Source organism: Magnolia sinica, chromosome 9, assembly GCF_029962835.1.
Source record: "Magnolia sinica isolate HGM2019 chromosome 9, MsV1, whole genome shotgun sequence".
NCBI lineage: Eukaryota > Viridiplantae > Streptophyta > Magnoliopsida > Magnoliales > Magnoliaceae > Magnolia > Magnolia sinica.
In genome coordinates, this window is record NC_080581.1 from 9,291,101 (window position 1) to 9,311,112 (window position 20,012).

The window sequence follows — 20,012 nt, forward strand, 5'->3', positions numbered from 1 at the left end:
CACACTTTTAAATCATAACATCTAAAAAAAAAAAGTGCACGTAATAGGTTTCTTTTATATAGGGTACTACGCTATGCTAAAAAAAAACAAAAAGTCCTAAGCTTTGCGCTGTCTAATTGGACCAATGCAACTATATTCAAATTGAATGCTTAACATTTAGAGTATATGTGATGATTATTTTATCAAACACTCTTAAATATCTTGAAATTAGTCTCAATTGGCAATTGGTTGAAAGAAAATTTTGAGAAAATATTAATAGTTTAATAATTTTTAATTAAAAATAATTTTTATTTTTCAAAAATTGACTAGTTCTTAACAAATCAGTAGATCAACCTTCATGCATGCTTGATTTCATGTTTGGAGTGCAACATTGCAAGCAATTTGGGAGAAATTGAATTTTTTTAAAAAAATTTTCTAACTTTTTCCAAATCGGACAACCTACACTCAAAATTTGAAATTACAATGTATGTGATGATCATTTCATCAAACACTCATAAATTCTTCAAAATTAGTCTCAATTGACAACTAGTTGAAGAAAATTTTCAAAAGAAAATGGAGAACATCAAGAACTAATGGATATCGAAATCGAAGCTCCAACTCCATGATTTTTCATGCAAAACATGACGAACGAATGTATTTATTACCATTTGACACTAATTTAACATAATTAAAAAAAAAGATCGAAAATTGAAAACACTCGACAGATGAAAAATGAGGGATATATTGGCACTACCAGTGCTTTTTGTATCGCACAGGTAAGATACACGATATATCGTGGGAGATATCAGCTGATATCGTTGATATTTAAAACATGGTTTACAATTGCAAGGGAAACATGCTCGATCTCCAAACATCAGGTCTCAATCTTCCGCACTAGTGTTCACCACTGCAAGGGAAACACGCTCGATCTCCAAACATCGGGTCTCAATCTTCTGCACTAGTTGTAATCCATCAAAGAGTGCGAAACTATTGCACAATCTGCAGTTGTTGCTAGTGGCAGCCATGAATCCGTAATATCGTTCCAAATTATAGCACCCGAGCCTCTATCAGGCATCCTAGAAGTCGACGGTCCATTGAAATTTAGCTTTTGCCACCCAGGAGGGTCCATTTCGCAGTGGTTGGTGAGAGGTTCACACAACTTAACCCACGCTGATTCCAGTTGTCCAAGAGTCTTAATGTGAAGGGATCATGCTACATCTTGGGGCTACAGATATTGCAAAATTCTGAAATTTCCATCTTAGCTTTGTACAAGATATCCCCCAGGTTTTCAAATATGGCATGGTTGCAGGCTTTCCAAGTATGCCACTAGACATAACAGGATAGCCATTTAGGGGCTGTTTGGATGCCTGTAAGTTTTTAAATTATGATTTTTTACTTCAAAGTGATTTTCAGCTTAAGTCATCACTTACAGGGAAGTGACTTTTCAACCCAGCATGTTGAAGTTTCCCAGCAATTTTGCTAACGACTTATTAGTGAATTTCCTCTCCCAAACACCAATTGTAAGTAACCGACTTTCAGAAATTAACATTCATGGTTCAATTGCACTGTACGGCTCAAAACAAAATGTACATGAAAAAGCAAAGACATTAGAGACACTGGATCCAGCCAACAGGCCGAGCCATATCCAAAACTAGCGTAAGTGTACCAGTCAGCAAGGACCACATAATTCAGACTGACATCTCCATCTACACCCACAACCGAAAAACCAACCTACAAACCGAAAAACCAACCTTTAAACAGGCCTGGACGACCTGAATTGGCTGAAGAACCTGGAGAATTTATAGCACACGAACCCCTCTAGATAGAGCAACATCTCCATCCCTTAATTGCCCAAACCAGCCCCAAGTAGTCGCACTAGAACTTATGCAGCACAGAGAGAAAGGAGCCAAATAAGCTACTGTAGGTCGCAGCCATCTAAGGAAGACATCCAGCTTGATTTTCATCACCGAACGTCTGCTGAACTGGAAATTCCAGCAACATCCGCATCTACCTATCCTAGAGATCCAAACAGCATCTGAACTCACAACATGGCTGCATGACCTCCGACTTGCATCCATCAGTATCCTATTTTTAGAAACAAAGACCCCTCTGAATATACAAGCAGACAAGCCCACAGCAACACTGCCTCCTCCCTTTTAAACTCACCCTATGGGAATAGTGTTAGCTTGTCCATAAAATAATTATGGCAAGCATGTGCCATTGCTTTAGTAAAGATGTCTACTAGTTGATTTTGAAATGTTACATTGATGGTGATGCAGGGAATGACGTGAGGTCGAGCACCGTCTCCCTGAAGGGAACAACAGTTCCGAATCCACAAAACTTCTCTGGACTCCTCATAGAGACTTCTCGAATCCACGAGAAAGAAAGCAAGCAAAATAGAAAATAAATTCTATAAAATTTGAAATTGATTGATGAATGAAATATACTAGTTCACAACCCTTTAAATAGGGATACCAAGTAATGGAAGAGAAATCATAAGCAAACTATAACTAAAACTCCTAGAATTCGCAACTTACTATAAATAGTAAACTTACTATTTATAGACGGTCGTGATGTCTACTAGTGCGCAAGGTTTTCAGTAAAAAATAGTATCCTATTTGGCCTCACCAAGCTATTCTCCTAATTATTCTAAGCTCTTTTCACATTGGGCGCAACTCCTAAAGCCCAACGGATGAAGAGTTATAATGAAACTAAAACTTATTATTTAAAGTAAAAACGGAATTAAAACGGAGAAACGATTGTCGATCTAGGGGTATTTCACAAATCCGGCTTGCGTAACCTTGCATACCTGGGTTGGGTGGCTAAAGTAGCTCGTTCTACCCCAAAATCATATATTTTACGTCCGGTAACTCATTTTGGATTGCGAGATACGCCCGATCTAAGGTCCAATGGTCCGGATCACTTTTGTCGTTGATCGGGCCTTTTCTAATCCATCTTGGCCATGAAGTTGTCTGCGACCCACTCCATGTCAGATGGGATTGCCGAAGCACGCGGAGATAAATTAAGCAAAGTATTTCAATAACACAGTTAAGCCCAATCATAAAGACTCTGAATTTACGGTGGAAAAATTCTTTTAGAAAAAAATCAAGCGACTGATATGCCCTATGAAAGCATAAAATTATAGGAGAGAAAAATTAACCGATTCAAACAAGCCTCGAATCACCCAAGCTACACCCTTGAAATCATAGGAACGAAGTAGAAAGCTCTTTTATACCCCTAATCTCGATTACACCCATATACATAGCCTCTAGGAGAATCACAATCGGAATAGGAAATAAATCCCGCACTTACGCAATTCTGTGTAACTTTGCGCGATCATTCGATGACACATTCGATGGCATTTCAATGACATCGAACTAAACACCAAAACATTCCAGCGACTAAACATTTATTTTCTGAATTTTTTCGATGGCACTTCGATGGAACTTCGATGTCATCGACAGCTCGTCAATGGCATCGAGCAGGACACCAAAAGTGTCCAGCAACCTTCAATGGCATCATGTTGTCATCGAAGACCCATTGATTTACATATTTAAGACATCAATCAACAAACATGAAATAAAGCTATCTCATGATAGCAACATTGACATTATTGGTGTGTGCGATGTGTTGGGGTCCACAGGTCCATCTTCATAAGTACAATATGCTCATAAAATGCCATGGAAAGACTACAAATTTAGGTTTAGGGTACTACCAACCAGTAAACGTCCACTAAACTTCACCAGTCGGAACCGGCACATAAACGTTTTCTCCTCCATTGGTTTTCTTACATTCATAGTAAAATACTGTATTTACGACGTACATGAAGAGTTTCACCACCCAAATTAAACAGAACACGATGGCCCATGTCACCAATCGGGCCGCAGTCATCTGCTTCATAACCCTCATGGCACAAAAATAGACCACAAGAATCGCCATGGTGGTGATGTAAAGAAGCAACATAAGAGCAAACCCTTGAAGCTTTCTTCCTCTGATGAGTTCTCCAGCTTTCCCAAGTGCCTTCATTCCATAACAATCTTCTTCTACTATGGAAATCACAAGACCCAGCATCCAAACTGCAGTTAAGTACACATAAAAGAGTGAGCCCGAAAGCCCCAGCAGAGAACACAACACTGTTAGAATCACACCGTCGGTAGCCATCACGATAAAAATACTTAAGCCCATGATCAAAAGGCCATAAGCGGCTGAGATGAGAGACACATAGAAGGAAGTGATCATTGGTCGCTTCCAAGATCCTCCTATCCTCATCATTGAAAACAAGTCATTGAGTGTGAAGGATTTCCCAGTGTAAATCATAGCCGTTGAGTGGACAGTAACCACTAATGAAAACAATGCCATGATGCACATCATAACGAAGAAGATCGCTTCGAATGATAGGAGGAGTCGGATGTCTTCTTTAATTTCATCTGAGATCTCCTTAACTTTTGGGCTATTTGGATCACCCTTAGGAAAGTGGGCTATCTTAAAAATCAGGTCTCTGGCCACTGGGGTGAGGACTAGATTGCTAGCCAGAGCCAGAATACAGAATGGAACAAGCACGAGGAGTATGATGGAGAGCATGAGCTTCCCATTTCTTGTGGGAAGACAAAGGGCTTCTTTAAGAATCCCAACCACTCGCAACGGTCGGGATGATTCTCTGGCCATCAACGGTAGCTTTGCCTCTTCCTCCATTAGTGAGCTATTCAACCATTAGCATTCAAATTCGTATATTTGTAGTAGATTTTCTGATTTTGGTTGATTAATTCAAGGGTGCTATGACTTTTCTTTTGTCTTTTAAACAATTAAGAAGGATTTTCAAACGAGTCTGGTTACACTACAATGCTTTGTAGGTTAAGCTTAAGCTACAATATTGTGGTGTATGGGGGCCATCATGGTGTTCTCGTGACATCTAATCCGTCCATCATGCGCACTCTCTCATATTCTCCTTATCTTAAAAAATTCAGGTGGGTCAAACCACAGGGAATAGTTGGAATGGGGATGCTCACCATTGAAAAGCTTTCAGATTTTGTGTGAGGCCCACCGTGTTTGTATGTGTCATCCAATCCATTCAGAAGATAGGCCATTCCAAAACTCAGGTGGGGCACACCATATGATTTTAGAAGTTTTAGGCATGATTTTACATGGAAGGGCCCACCTGAGTTTTGGATAGGCGTTATTTTTAGACCGCGAGGAAAACATGAAGGGCCACACGTGATGGATGGATTGGATGTAATGCAAAAATCTCGGTGCGCCCCACACATTGCATTGTAGGTATAGCTTAACGCACAAAGCTTTCCACTAGATCCGGCCTCTAAATGAATTCCATCGAGATTGTCACAGCCAAACGCGCATTGGATTATGCAATGTAGCTAGTAATGACATGTTTGGGAGGGTTTTTCAAGGCCCATACTCACCCTTCCACATGCACCTCTATATACAATCACGTATGCCAAATCTCATACGTGTATCAGGTGGGACTTTCTGTTAAGATGATCAGACAAAATATCAGTGCCTATCGATCAGGCCAAGGTCAGATCTTTACGAAAACAAGGAACGGTTAAAACTCGCAAGCATTTTTGTACCGTTGGTGCTCTCGATACATGTATATGGCCAACTGTATAATTTTCCGGCCTGCTATTTTGGTTAGATCTTCTACACGGTGGATCCCATGTGATTCACGGATAGGATGTTACACGCGTGCCAGGTTTGGTTTGGGTGAGTACAGAGATATCAGATAAGCAAACATCCATGTTTTGGAGGGGTTAAAGTACGTTGGAACTTGGGCGGAAGTCCCTATGATCATTATCTTGTCCGGTTGTGAAGGAGGAGCTTATACTTCTCAAGTGAATGAAGACCCTATGATTATTTTCTTGTCCGGTTGTGAAGGAGGAGCTTATACTTCTCTGGTGAATAAGGCTGGTCCAATCATCAGATGGGCCACAACGGACAAGCAAATGGACGGTAAGATTTTTTTCAACGGTTCATATTCGATGTGCATGTCAGCCCTACCTGATGAGTGGACCAGCGTGATTCTTGGACCGTGGCATCTACATGTTGTGGCTTATGTAATAGATGGGGCACGTGTGCCACGTAGCATGTATGGGGCTGGGCTCGTCGTGCGTGTGGGATAGCAATGCTCCACACGATTAGGTCTTAATACTGGCTAGCAGTCATCAACTCGTGCAAGATCGGGGCCATTCATCTGGTAGGCCACACATATAATGTGCCCAGGCCCAAGAAAAAAACGCTCATCAGGTGGGCCAAACGTGTATAGAGAAATAGACGGTTCAAAAAGGATAATGAAGAACCAACCCCATTCAACAGCCTCGTGTCCTCCATCGAGAATTAGGGCTGGACTGCCGACTGCTTCTTCTCAGAGTGATTTTAATATATGGTGATCCGGCAGTACTGGTTGACCGAGGTGCTTACGGTCCACCGTGACTTGTACGATGTTACCGGTAGGCTGGACTTGTGACCATACATACTGCATGAGTGCCCCGTTATATATGATTGTAAAAATGAGATTAGTATTAATCACATTTTGGTAGAGAGAGAGTTAGGATTTTGAAAGTGGAATTTGTCCAACCAGACAAGGGTTTCAAATTTGTAAGTCATCTATTTCTTGTAATATTTATAGTGGATAGTTTGTGACTGGTACCGTGGTTGTTTCCCATAAAGGTTATTTCACATAAAATCTTTGTATTTGTCTCTGATTGCTTGATTTTTGTTTTCCTATTCATATATTTGATTTGTTCTAAGGTTGCTTTCATGCGTAACGTGTGACAACTGCACACAATAAGTGGTATTGGAACGTAGGTTTTACGTTAGGCTGTTTAAATCGAATTTGAAACATGGGTTCAAATGGATTGAATGTGAAGTTCAAGATGAAAAAGTTTACAGGCAAAAATAATTTTGAATTATCGAGGTTGAAGATGAAAGCCATCTTAATTCAGCAAGGGGGTGTAGTAGGCTCTCTTTGGCAAAGCGAGACCTTATGAAACTATAAAGGAAGAGGATTGGGATGACCTAGATCAAAGGACGATTATGGCAATTCAATTGTGCTTAACCGATGATGTCCTTTATAATATTATTTCTTAAACGACCACCGCAGGCTTATGGGCAAGGTTGGAGAGCCTTTACATGATGAAGTCGCTCTCCGATTGCCTATATATGAAGAGATAGCTGTACACTCTAAATATAGCGATTATTTTGTCAATCTAGCCGAAGTTGTTGTATCGATTGAGGATGGCATAGATTTGAAAGATCTAAAGGAAGCTCCAAAGAAACCAGAGGATTCTCCAGCCCAAGTCCAGGATCCACTGGTTGAAGTAATCTGGGGACAAAGTAAATCCCCAAGCCAACTTTCATTAGCAGTTTACTGGAACCGCAAGTCCAGGCAAGCTCACTGATTTACTCAGAGAGTTTGCTAATCACTTTGCATGGGATTAACATGAAATGCCTAGTTTAGACCGAAAACCAATTGACCACAGGTTGCCACTAAAGGAAGGGTATCGACCGCACAAGCAGTCATCTAGGCGGATGACAACAAAAGATACATAGAAAATGAAAGAAGAGATCTAACGACTATTGAAGGAGTGATTCATCAGGCTAATCAAATATGCTAAATGGATCTTTAATATGGTGCCAGTCATCAAGAAAAATAGTAAGCTCCGAGTATGCATTGATAATATAAATTTAAATCAAGTCATGCCTAAAGATGAATGTCCAATGCTAATGGCCGATTAGTTGATTGGCCGAGCAGCTGAGCATCAAATGGTTTTCTTTCTAGACGATATTTAGGGTATAACGAAATCATCATAACACCTGATTATGTGCCAAAAATGTCATTTAGATGCTTGGACCTTTGGGAACCATTTGCTTAGTGGTTATGCAGTTTGGGATAAAAAATATAGGGGCTACTTATCAAAGAACAATAAATGCTATCTTCCCTGATAACATTATTTGAAAGTCATTTCGTACGGAAGGCAAGGTGTGGCCCATTCTCAGAGAACGAACTCCATCCTCCGATAATCGGGACCATTTTAATCAACATCTTACGAGTGGCTGAATAGGCAACCGATCTTCTTAGATCTCAATCATATACGCGCAACCTGATGTATCTGTCTATCTTGGCACTTGTGGTTAAAAGTTGTTCGGTTGGAATCAAGCTGCATGGTCAGTTCTAGCACGCTCGCAAATACTACATGTGACAGAATTCTGAACTCAAAAAGAGGACAAGAGCTTGTTACATCCAAGGGCTCCGTGACCACACACATGCCAAGAAGATGGGAGCTAAAGATTATTTATACATATGGTCTTTATTTTAGCATACAATCTTTTTAATACATGATCAAGTGGCTGTACTCACTCCCAAAAATCCTAAAATGAGAATATGTCAACACCCAAAATGAAAAATAAGTGCATGCAAGTCGATCAACGCGTAGTGGAGTGTATGCAAATGGAACGGCATATGTTCAGCTCCACATCGTTCTTGTTCATACGTGAATCTTGGGCCATGGATACCTCTCCACGAACCACCACCTTCTTCCCATTAACCTTCCTACACTCGTAGTAGAACACTGTAAATGCCACGAAGGCCAAGAGCTTCAAAGGGCAAGCTAGACTAACCAACAATATTTCAAAAACCACATTGGGAATGAAACTGGTCACCGTGAAAATACTTATGGCTAGTGCTACTAAAAGTAGTGAAAGAAGAAACCCTTGAATCCTTCTTCCTTTGATGACCCCTCCAGCTTCCACCAACGCAGCCATTCCATAACAATCCTCCTCCTCTACGATGGAAATCACAAGACTCAGCATCAAAGTGGCATTAAGGCATGGATGAAATAACATGAACGCAAGGCTCATCAACCTAGCGAAGCGGATGAAAATTCCAGTACTCTCCGGTAGCACAACCCAAACCGACAAAGATGCACCACCAACGTAAGAAATGGAGAGAAGAAAGACGAATAACCATGTGATCGCCGATCGTTTTAGTACCTGTCTGATCATTGCAAGTATCTTTTCACGAGTTAGGTCAACCCCAACATAGATAGAGGCAGATGAGTAGATCGTGGCCACCATCATGGCTAGTGTAATGAGCCAGAATCCTGCTAAGCAACCGAATTCTAGGGCGACGAGGATTCGGAGGTCTTTGTGGCTTCTGATGAGGGTTGCATGACTAATGGAGTGATTACACGGCTCTAGATACAAGAGGGGTGCATTTGAATCGAAGCCTGTCATTAGGAGATCGATGACGTAGTTGTTGAATAAGGCGATAATGATGTAGAGAGGGAGCACAATGATACTGAGTGAAAACATGAGCTTCTTGTTCTTCCATGTGAGTTTCGAGGCTTCTTTGAGAATTCCCCATGTGCCTAAGGGCGGAGAAGATTCTCCGGCAGTCACCACCAACTTGGGTGACTTCTCCATTTCTTTGTAACCGTTGATCATGATCGATTATGGGGCCACTTGGGTTGTCTGTTTCAACACGGGCTGGGGTCTACGGACCGGAATATCTCTACAACACCTGTTGTAGGAGGCGCATGCAATAATCGAGCTCTGTCGGCCTCACTCACCGCAATGGTGGTTTTAAATACACTTGGTTCATCAGTTTCCACGCCGGTTTCAACGTACTTGACAAAAAAGTAAATAAATAAATAAAAAGAAGATTAAAAAAAAGGGGGAAAAAGAGTGAGGGAAAACTTAGGCGGGCCACACTATGGGAATAATGTAAAATAATTCCTATAGTTTTAGTTCTGGTGGGTTCACCGGATTAACGGATAAGATGGCATATAAATAACGTGGTGGCCCCGGGAAGGTTTTTATGGTAGTCATCCCCATCCCTCACAGTTCCTTGTGGTGTGGTCCACTTGAGTTTTTCGATCAACTGCATTTTTGGGCTTACATCCTAACGTGAGGTTCGCAACTGATGAACGGAATGGATGTTATAAACAGATCACGGGAGGCCCATGCACAAAGGTCAGGTTTTGTACGCTCTTCCTGCAGCATGTGCAGGGGATATAATGATAATTAGGCCTAGCTCTTATCGACCGTTGATTTTGACGGGCTAAGAGCAGGAATACAGACGCCATTTATATATAGGATTTATATTCACACCCTCTTTATTGACGATTTGGACTATGTTGTTGGGCAGTATGCAGACTCCGTTTTTTGGTGCAAATGGCAAGCGTGTATTATATCTGAACCAATCATCAGGTAGGTTATACATCTACGCGGATTGCCTGCAAACCTGAACCTAGGTGGAGCCCGTCATAATGTCTTTGAGAAATCCACCCCGTCCATCCGTTTTTCCCAGCTCATGTTAGGACATGATCCCAAAATTGAGGCAGATCCAAAACTCAAGTGGGTCACACCACAGGAATCAGTGGGGATTGAACGTCCACCATCCCGTGGGGCCACAAAAGATTTGGATCAGGCTAATAATTTTTGTGTTTTCGGTTCATCCTAATGGGAATGACCTTAGAAATAGTTTGAATTGCATATAAACATAGGCATTTTCCTCCACACGTTTTCTTTTTAATGTCATGTGGCCCACTTGAGTTTTGGATCTATCTCATTTATTTTTGGGCCCATGTAAACATGGATGCTTGGTTTGTATTGAATTAAATAGACTATTTAAAATTAAAAATAAAAATAAATAAATAAAAGAATTAAGATAAAAGATTTATATATTTGAGTTGAGGCGTGACGTGTGTTACTCGTCTTGAAATCGAATTTTCTCTCTTTGGACAATTTCTCAAGTACAACATATTTCCAAAATAATCAATCTCCATGATACAAATTCACATGCCCATTGAATGGAGCCCAAGTCACAAGGCAAAAAGCTTATTTTATATATAAGAATTTTTTTTAAAGACAAATCTGATGTATGACTAAACCCATGGTTCAAAATGTTAGATACGGTGATATCTGCAAATCCAAAAACCGTGTGCAGCAAGCTGTTAGATTAGATTTTTTTTTCTTCTAAGATCAGATTGCTAGCTATGTAGATTTCTTTCTAGATTTTCTCTGGATTATTTCTTCTTTATTTAGCTACCCCTAGGATGAATCTAGACAAGGATAGTTTAGTAATTTCACACAATAAGAAAGCCTATAAATAGGCAGCAGTGTAATACGATTTTCAATTCATTCCAATAAAGACAACTGCTGTTCTCTCTTCTTCTTCTTCCAAAAGTTGCTGATTTTTGTTTCATGGTGGCTGCAGCCACACGTCAGCAGGAAGCTGGGTTTTAGACCCAACAAAGTGGTATCAGAGCCCTTGATCCTTGGGCCTCATCAGCCATGAGAAGGAGCTGTTGATCATTGGGCCTCATCAGCCGTAAGAAGGAGGTTCTACACCTGTTTTGGGTCTGCAATACCCAAGACAAATCAGCCGTGGAAGGAGGTCTCGCACTCCCTGTTTTCCCTCTGCCAGGTTTGTTTGATACGTCAGTTGTGGTGGGGCCATAACCAACAGGTCCAGTTTTTTATCAGAAGCAGTTTCCAGCAAAAAAAAATCTGCTTTAAAAAAAACTGATTGAAAAAATCTGTTTTTCAAAAATCAGATTGCAGCAACAATCTATTATAAAAAAAAAATCAGATTGCAACAAATCTGTTTGCAAAAAAAAGAGATTGCAGCAAAAAAAATCTGTTTAAAAAATATTCAGATTTTTCCTTTCATCTATATTCTTTTTTAAAAAAAATCAGCCGTTTAAAAAAAAATATATATAGAAAAAATGGCTAGCACAATTCAGCCGCAGGTCCCTAAGTTGTCAAAGGACAACTATGAAAAATGGTGCATCCAAATGAAGGCATTGTTCGGGTCGCAAGAATTATGGGAAATCATCACGGATGGGTATGAAGAACCCACTATGGAAGAAGAAGCCGTCTTCACCAATGAAGAAAAGATCACTCTAAAAAATCAGAGGAAGAGAGACAATAAAGCTTTGTTTCTCCTCTATCAAGGGTTGGATGAATCCACCTTCGAAAAGATTGCCGAAGCAATATCAAGCAAGCAAGCATGGGATACCCTTGGCACCATCTTCAAGGGTGTAGATCGAGTGAAGCGGATTCGCCTTCAAACATTAAGAGCCGAGTTTGAAGCAACTCACATGAAGGAAGGTGAGAATATTACTGATTATTTTTCACGTTTGCTTGTAATTGTCAATAATTTGAAAAGAAATGGTGAAAAGATTGAAGATGTCCGAGTTATTGAAAAGATACTTCGATCCCTCACAACCAAGTTTGAGCATGTGGTTGTGGCGATCGAAGAATCAAAAGATATTGAGAAACTCTCCATTGAGGAGTTGATGGGATCGTTGCAAGTTCATGAGCAACGAATGCAAAAGAATGTCAGTTCCATGCCGATGGAACAAGCTTTAGAGTCAAGATTGACTCTGAATAATAACAATGGTGGACGTGGAAGTTCACAACGTGGTGGACGTTTTGCTAACAATCGCGCAAGAGGCAGAGGGTGCGGATACCAACAAAGCCATGGCCAAAACCAGCAGAAAAATACCAATTTCCATGGAAGAGGAAATGGTAGAGGTAGATCTATGTATGGACGAGGAAGTACAAAGAACATCCAATGCTACAATTGCAACAAGCTTGGCCACTATGCATCTGATTGCTGGAGCAAGCCGGTGACTCAAGACGAGCTATCCAACTATGCCGAAGCATCAAGCCATGAACAAGAAAGCTCCACACTTCTCCTTACATAAGAGAAAGGTAGTGATCAGCATGATGTATGGTATCTCGACACGGGTGCTAGTAATCACATGTGCGGCGACAAGAAACTCTTTGTGGAACTCACAGAAGGAGTTCATGGCGATGTAACGTTTGGAGACTCATCAAAAACACCTGTGAAAGGTAAAGGTAAAATTCAAATCTTTCAGAAGAATGGTGTTCCAAACTATATCTCCAATGTGTACTATGTGCCTAACATGAAAAGTAACATACTGAGTCTCGGACAACTCCTCAAAAAAAGGTATGTCATACACATGGAGAACTCTTCTCTTTCCATTAGAGATATGCATGGACGTTTGATTGTAAAAGTCCAGATGGCGAAGAACCGTATGTTTCCTCTCCATATAAACACAATGCTTGAGAAGTGTTTTTATGGAAAAGTAAAGAATGATTCCTGGATGTGGCATCTTCGCTTTGGCCATCTAAATTTCAGTGGCCTGAAACTTCTGTCATCATCAAGCATGGTGCATGGTTTACCTACTATTGAAGCTTCAGAACATGTGTGTGAGGCGTGCACACTTGGGAAACAACAAAGGAACTCCTTTTCGAGTGGAGTATCCCGAAGAGCAAGAGAACCGTTGCAGTTGGTTCACACTGACATCTGTGGACCATTAGATCCAATCTCTCTTAGAGGTAATAAATACTTTATTACCTTCATTGATGATTTCAGTAGAAAATTATGGGTGTATGTAATCAAAGAGAAGTCTGCTACTTTTACTATTTTTAAAAATTTTAAGGCCCTTGTTGAAAAAGAAAGTGGTCTTAAAATCAAAACTCTTCGATCTGACAGAGGTGGGGAGTACACCTCAAATATTTTTCGAGAATATTGCAGGGAACATGGTATTAAGCAACAACATACTGCAGCATACACGCCACAACAAAATGGAATTGCGGAACGGAAGAACCGCACCATCCTCGATATGACGAGGACCATGCTGAAGGAGAAAAGTCTGCCAAAGAATTTCTGGGCAGAGGCAGTTGCATGTACTGCCTATCTGCTCAATAGGTGTCCGACTAAGAGTGTCAGATTCCAGACACCGCAAGAAGCATGGAGTGGATACAAACCGAGCGTGGCACACCTTAAGATCTATGGGTGTGTTGCCTACGCTCAAGTTCTAGAAGCAAGAAGGAAAAAGCTTGATAATCGTGGCAAGAAGTGCATCTTCATCGGCTATAGCGAAGAATCAAAGGCATACAAGCTCTACAACCCACTAACCAATAAGCTAGTGGTGAGTAGAGATGTGGTATTTTGTGAGGAAGAAGCATGGAAATGGAACGAGGGAAACTCAGCCAAAAGAAAAGCAAATCGAGGTCGAAGAATATGAAGAAGAGAGACGTGAGAAGCAAGAGCAGACACCCACATCACCCCCTTCGGATCACAGAAGTCCAGGAGTACGCTCCATCTCTCCTGGAAGTACTTCATCAAATCAGAATTCATCCAGCACATCTTCATTCGATTCTCCTTCACCCTTGGCTCCCATTAAAATGAAAAGCCTCAACGACATCTATGCAGAAACTGAGGAAGTGAATTTACTCTGCCTGTATGCGAACCACGAGCCTCTCACATTCGAGGAGGCTGTGAATGAAGGATGTTGGAGAAAGGCTATGGAAGAAGAGATTCATGCCATCGAGAAGAATCGAACATGGGAGTTGACCTCACTCCCCAAAAGTCAGAAGACCATTGGTCTCAAATGGGTATACAAAATCAAGCGGAATGCCGATGGTAAGATCGAACGATATAAGGTAAGGCTCGTAGCAAAAGGCTACAAAAAGAAATATGGGGTAGACTATGAAGAAGTTTTCGCCTCAGTTGCTCGCCTTGACACTGTAAGAATGATTATCTCCCTTGCAGCTCATCACAGTTGGATGATCTACCAACTGGATGTGAAATCTGCATTCCTAAATGAGGTACTCGAAGAAGAAGTATACGTTGACCAGCCTGAAGGCTTTGTCATGCAAGGGGAGGAACACAAGGTGTATCGGCTGAAGAAAGCCTTGTATGGGTTGAAGCAAGCTCCCCGTGCTTGGAATGCATGGATTGACGGTTATCTTCAAGAGAATGGCTTCGTCAAATGTCCGTATGAGCATGCAGTCTACACAAAGAAGAATGCCCGTGGTGATATCCTTATCGCTTGTTTATATGTTGATGATCTGCTGTTCACTGGGAATAGCCAGGCGATGTTTGAAGAATTCAAGCAGGCTATGTTCAAAGAGTTTGAGATGACTGATGGTGGATTGATGTCTTTCTTCTTGGGCATTGAAGTGAAGCAACAAGTCGACGACATTTACATATCCCAGAAGAAGTACACAAAGGAACTTCTTGAGAAGTTTCAGATGGTCGATTGTAAAGCCGTAAATACACCTGTAACAACAGGCCTAAAGCTCACAAGAGATGGAGAAGGAAGAAACGTCGACTCAACCCTATTTAAGAGCCTAATCGGAAGCTTAAGGTACCTCACAATCACTAGGCCAGATATAGTCTACAGTGTTGGGCTTCTAAGCCGGTATATGGAAGCCCCAAAAGAGTCACACTGGCTAGCTGCAAAACGAGTACTGAGGTATATCAAAGGGACTATTGAATTCGGTCTCTTTTATCCATACGATGATGAAGCGATGTTGTATGGATACTCTGATAGTGATTGGGGTGGTGACCAAGATGAAAGAAAAAGTACCACAGGCTATGCTTTCTATCTTGGGTCGACAGCATTTACATGGAATTCAAAGAAGTAGAGTGTGGTCGCCCTGTCCACATGTGAAGCTGAGTACGTAGCAGCTTCATCCACTGTATGTGAGGCGATCTGGCTAAGGAATCTACTAAAGGAGCTGAAGCATCTACAGGAGGAATCCACTGTTATATATGTGGACAACAAGTCGGCAATCGAACTTGCCAAAAATCTAGTTCAGCATGGAAGGAGCAAGCACATCGACACAAGATATCACTTTCTTAAAGATCAAGTAAAACAGAAATTGGTAAAACTGAAATACTGTCACACCACTGAGCAAGTGGCAGATATCTTCACCAAAGCATTGCCAACTGACACATTCAGGAGACTTAGATCAATGCTTGGAATGAAGCCGGTTTTGGTTTGAAGGGGAGTGTTAGATACGGTGATATCTGCAAATCCAAAAACCGTGTGCAGCAAGCTGTTAGATTAGATTTTTTTTCTTCTAAGATCAGATTGCTAGCTATGTAGATTTCTTTCTAGATTTCTCTGGATTATTTCTTCTTTATTTAGCTACCCCTAGGATGAATCTAGACAAGGATAGTTTAGTAATTTCACACAATAAGAAAGCCTATAAATAGGCAGCAGTGTAATACGATTTTCTCATTCCAAAAAAGACAGTTGCTGTTCTCTCTTCTTCTTCTTCTAAAAGTTGCTGATTTTTGTTTCATGGTGGCTGCAGCCACACGTCAGCAGGAAGCTGGGTTTTAGACCCAACACAAAAGCAATAAAGCTTTTAACTTTGGAGAGAAATCAAAATATTTGATTTTTTTTTTTTAACAAATATAAAATTTGAAACAAAATACAACAGCGTTTCCTTAAAAATCGACAGGCCAGTAGACAAGCTGGGCAGATGATGAGTTATCAAAGGATATTAAAATGGTCATGTAGTGGACGACCGATCGATGCCCGGTCACTAAAATCGTCATCATTCTCCTCATCACTATCACACGGAAAGACAAGGTGACGAGGGTAGAACTCTCGTAAAGTCATGAGATGACGTGGGCTCTAGTCCAAGAGTACCTAACATGAGGGTCGACTTGCTCTTTTTTGTATTGGCCCTTAAACAGTCGGTGTGCCAACGTTGCCTAGAGGTGGTAATGGTGTGCCAGGCCTTTGTTGCGGATGTGCCTTTTGTTGCCTGCAAGCTCCCAAGGCTTAATATCACTATCATCATAGTCTTGTTATTTCTCGGGTTGGAGAGTTTATAGGGCGCGCAGAATGAAAGATGATCTTGAAGAAGTAAATGGTTGTAAGGTCACAGTGTGATAGGCCAGCGTGTATGACAGAGTTGGCAAAGACATGGTTCTTTTGTCATCTTTTTTCAGTGTAATGTTGCCGTCGTCAAACGTGTGCTGAATCAAGTTCTTCGGAACCCAACATTGTCTTCAGTGTTGTGGTTGACGATGTGGTATTGATAGAATTTTGGGACTTTTGCTCTAATGGCTTCCTGAGGCATGTAGGACTCGAACAACGTGATGGCCCCTTCAGATATGACGTAGAGTAGGTCATAGATACTTTTATGACAAAGACGGACAAGAGAAGGCTTGACAGAGGCGAAAATGATTTGGACTGTAATAACCTTAAAATAGTCGTGTCTCGCAAACTGGGATAAGTTTTTCCATATATCATATATGATTTTGGAGTAGGAGAAGCTACTTTAGCTAACCAGCCATGCTACACTGGGTTGCGAGATTCCCATGCCAAATTTGTAAGATTCCATCATATCAACAGTCAAAAGTCCATTTTATTTTTGTCGTTACTATAAATAGTAATTAAGTTTTACTCCGAGTATGGCTTTTGATCCTTTGAGTTGTAGGAGTCGTGCCCAACATGAAAAAGGTCTTAGAACGGTGAGGAGAATGACATGGTTAGATCAAATTGGACACTTATTATATTTGGCTGAAAACCATCGAGTCTAGTAGGAATGGAGACCGTCTATAAACAGTAAATTTACTATTTATAGTAAGTAACATTTTTAGGGTTTTTGAGCATGAGGTTTGAGCTCATTATTTGAAGGGTTGTAATTTCATTTTTTATATCATCAATTAATTTATTTTGAATTTATTAGAAATTATTTATATTTTTATCCCTCGTGGATTCGAGAAAACTTTGCGAGGAGTCCATAGAGCTATGTGGATTTGGAGTAGGTATCCCTTAAGGAAGACGGTTATCAACCTCTCATGATACCAACTGTTCGAAACATAGGGATGAGATTCTCAACGGAGAAAATAGAAATCCTCTACTTTTCAGCCATTGGTGGACAAAGTGGCTGGTTGTATAAAGGGTTGGACATCCAGATTTTTGTCGCAAGCAGGGAGAAGAATGGTCCTTATTAAGCTTGTGTTGTGCAGTATTCTCATTCACTCTATGGCAGCCTCTTGTATTCCAAAGCAGGTCATGTTCGATCTTGACAGAAGATTTGCCTCCTTTTGAGGGTGGATTGAGGGTAAAAGCAACTGCATTGGAAGAGCTGAAAGACTATCACGATGCCAAAGGAAGAAGGTGGTCTTAGTATTAGGAAGCTTGTTGAAGTGATGCAAGCCTTTCGTATTAAAATGACATGGGTGCTAAAATTTCATAAAGTCTCTAGTCTCTGGGCCTCTTTTATGGCAGCTAAATATAATTTAAATTAGGAATCGATGAGGGCTGATTTCATCCTGGGAAGAGCTCCCCCTTTTCTTAAGATGATCCTCAGCAAGTTTTCATTCTTTGATGAGAAGGTTCAATGGAGTGTTGGCGCAGGTGAATGTAGTTTCTGGAAGGCAAATTGGATAGGCCTTGGCCCCCTTCAGAACTTTCTGTCGTCAGATGTTGCAGCCGCCATCCATCCTTTGAAGGTTAATCAAGTCTTGGGACCTAGTGGTCCACTCCCGCCATTGATTGCCCTGTCCATTCTCCCCAATGAGGTAACTGATTTCATCTTCCACCATGGTTTCTGCGTCTCAGCTGAGCCTGATTCATCCCTATGGCCCTTCACCTCTTCTAGTTCTTTTTCCGTCAAGATTACTTGGGATGTTAGCAGGCTGACCGGCCCCAGAAAGGGCTGGGCGAGGTGGATTTGGCACGGTATGCTATTGCCAAAAATATCCCTCTTCATTTGGAGGCTTCTTCAAAAAGCTGTTCCGCTTTAGTTAACAGTCCAAGCAATAGGTGTTTCCCTTGCCTCTAAATGTTTGTGCTGCAGAGACGGCACCAAGCAGGGCCCAACCGAAGAATTTTACTCGTATCTTTTTCTGGACGGCCAGATAGCAAAATCTGTTTGGAATTTCTTTGGTGTGTAGGCAGGGATCTCTATCATGCAGGGCGTTGACGGTGGAATCCAGAATCATGCAATGGAGAAGTGCCTGTGCGGACAGGAGAAACCAGGGGGTGCGACTCCAGCTTTCATTTTGTGGGAGTTATGGCGATCCAGGAATGGGGCTTTTTTCGATGACAGGTTGATGAATCACCATTCGGTCATAGCTAAAGTCTCTTGGTGGCTGTCCAGCGCCAGGGAGGAGGTTGCCAAGAATAGGTTTGTCCAGTGAATCCAAACTGTGGGTGGGTTGTTGTTTGATCGAGATACCCATCCAAAGCAAACGTCGCAAGCGGTCGTCTAATGGCAAAAACCACCTGCAGGTTGGGTAAAAGTGAATGTGGATGGGTCCTCTAGAGGAAACCTAGGATTGGTAGGGGGCGGCGGGGTTTGTAGAAACGACAAGGGGGAGTTTCTTTTTTGTTCTGCATATGGTTATGGTTCGATGACAAACACTGGCGCTGAGTTCAGGGCGGTTTATGATGGAATCCTTTTGTGCTTGGAGAAAGATTTCTCCCAGATCATAGTGAAGTCGGATTCAGATATGGTGATTAAGGTTTTCAACAATGGGGCTAACATTGGTTGGGTATGGAAAGGTTGAAGAACCCTTACAGATAGGCTCCAGGGTCTCGCAATGGTGAATTTCATTCACATCTTTAGGGAGGGCAACGGCACGGCTGACGCTCTTTCATGGGCAGGCAGTGTGTCCCAATCTTGGTTATATTTCTCCTATACTGTAGATTTTCCTCAACAGGTGAGGGGCATCCTTTTCCTCGACAAGGTTGGGCTAGGAGTGATAAGGGAGAGGAAGACTTAGAGTGTGTCCCCTCTATTTTTTTGTCTTTTGGTTTTTCCTTTTTTCGGCCTTTACAATAGATCTTCCTTAGGTCCTTTTTTCCGAGGAAGACCCGAAGCTCTGTAATTTTTGTTCAGAATGAATATATCGCACCCATTTTATTTTAAAAAAAGAAAAAAGAAAAAAAAAGAAAATATATTCCCTTTGTTACAAGTCACATTTTTTACGCTTAGCACAGTCGTAGTGTCTTTGCTCTCTCTCTTGGTATTGACTTTGATGGGCTTCTTGTTCTTATTGACACCATTGGAAGAGGAAAGCCTATTTTGGTCCTACTTGGACCATTCCCTTCTGGATGAAGGCTTATCCCATGCTAATGACTGCTTAACCTCATGAGCCTTAGTGGCTAATTGTTTTAAAGGGTGGATGGGAACTACAAAGAGGACATAAGACAATTGGTTGTTCATGTTTA

General features: G+C 41.3%; 1 protein-coding gene across 1 annotated transcript; it reads right to left on the reverse strand.

The window, feature by feature from the left end:
• Nucleotides 1–3,711: 3,711 nt before the first annotated feature.
• On the reverse strand, nt 3,712–4,671 carry LOC131256439 (uncharacterized). Its single transcript, XM_058257331.1, has one exon. It carries the CDS (start codon nt 4,669–4,671, stop codon nt 3,712–3,714), a length of 960 nt encoding a protein of 319 aa, XP_058113314.1.
• Nucleotides 4,672–20,012: the final 15,341 nt, after the last annotated feature.

Coding starts and splice junctions, on each gene's coding strand:
- LOC131256439 (XM_058257331.1), bottom strand. CDS start 4,671: ATGGAGGAAGAGGCAAAGCTACCGTTGATGGCCAGAGAATCATCCCGA.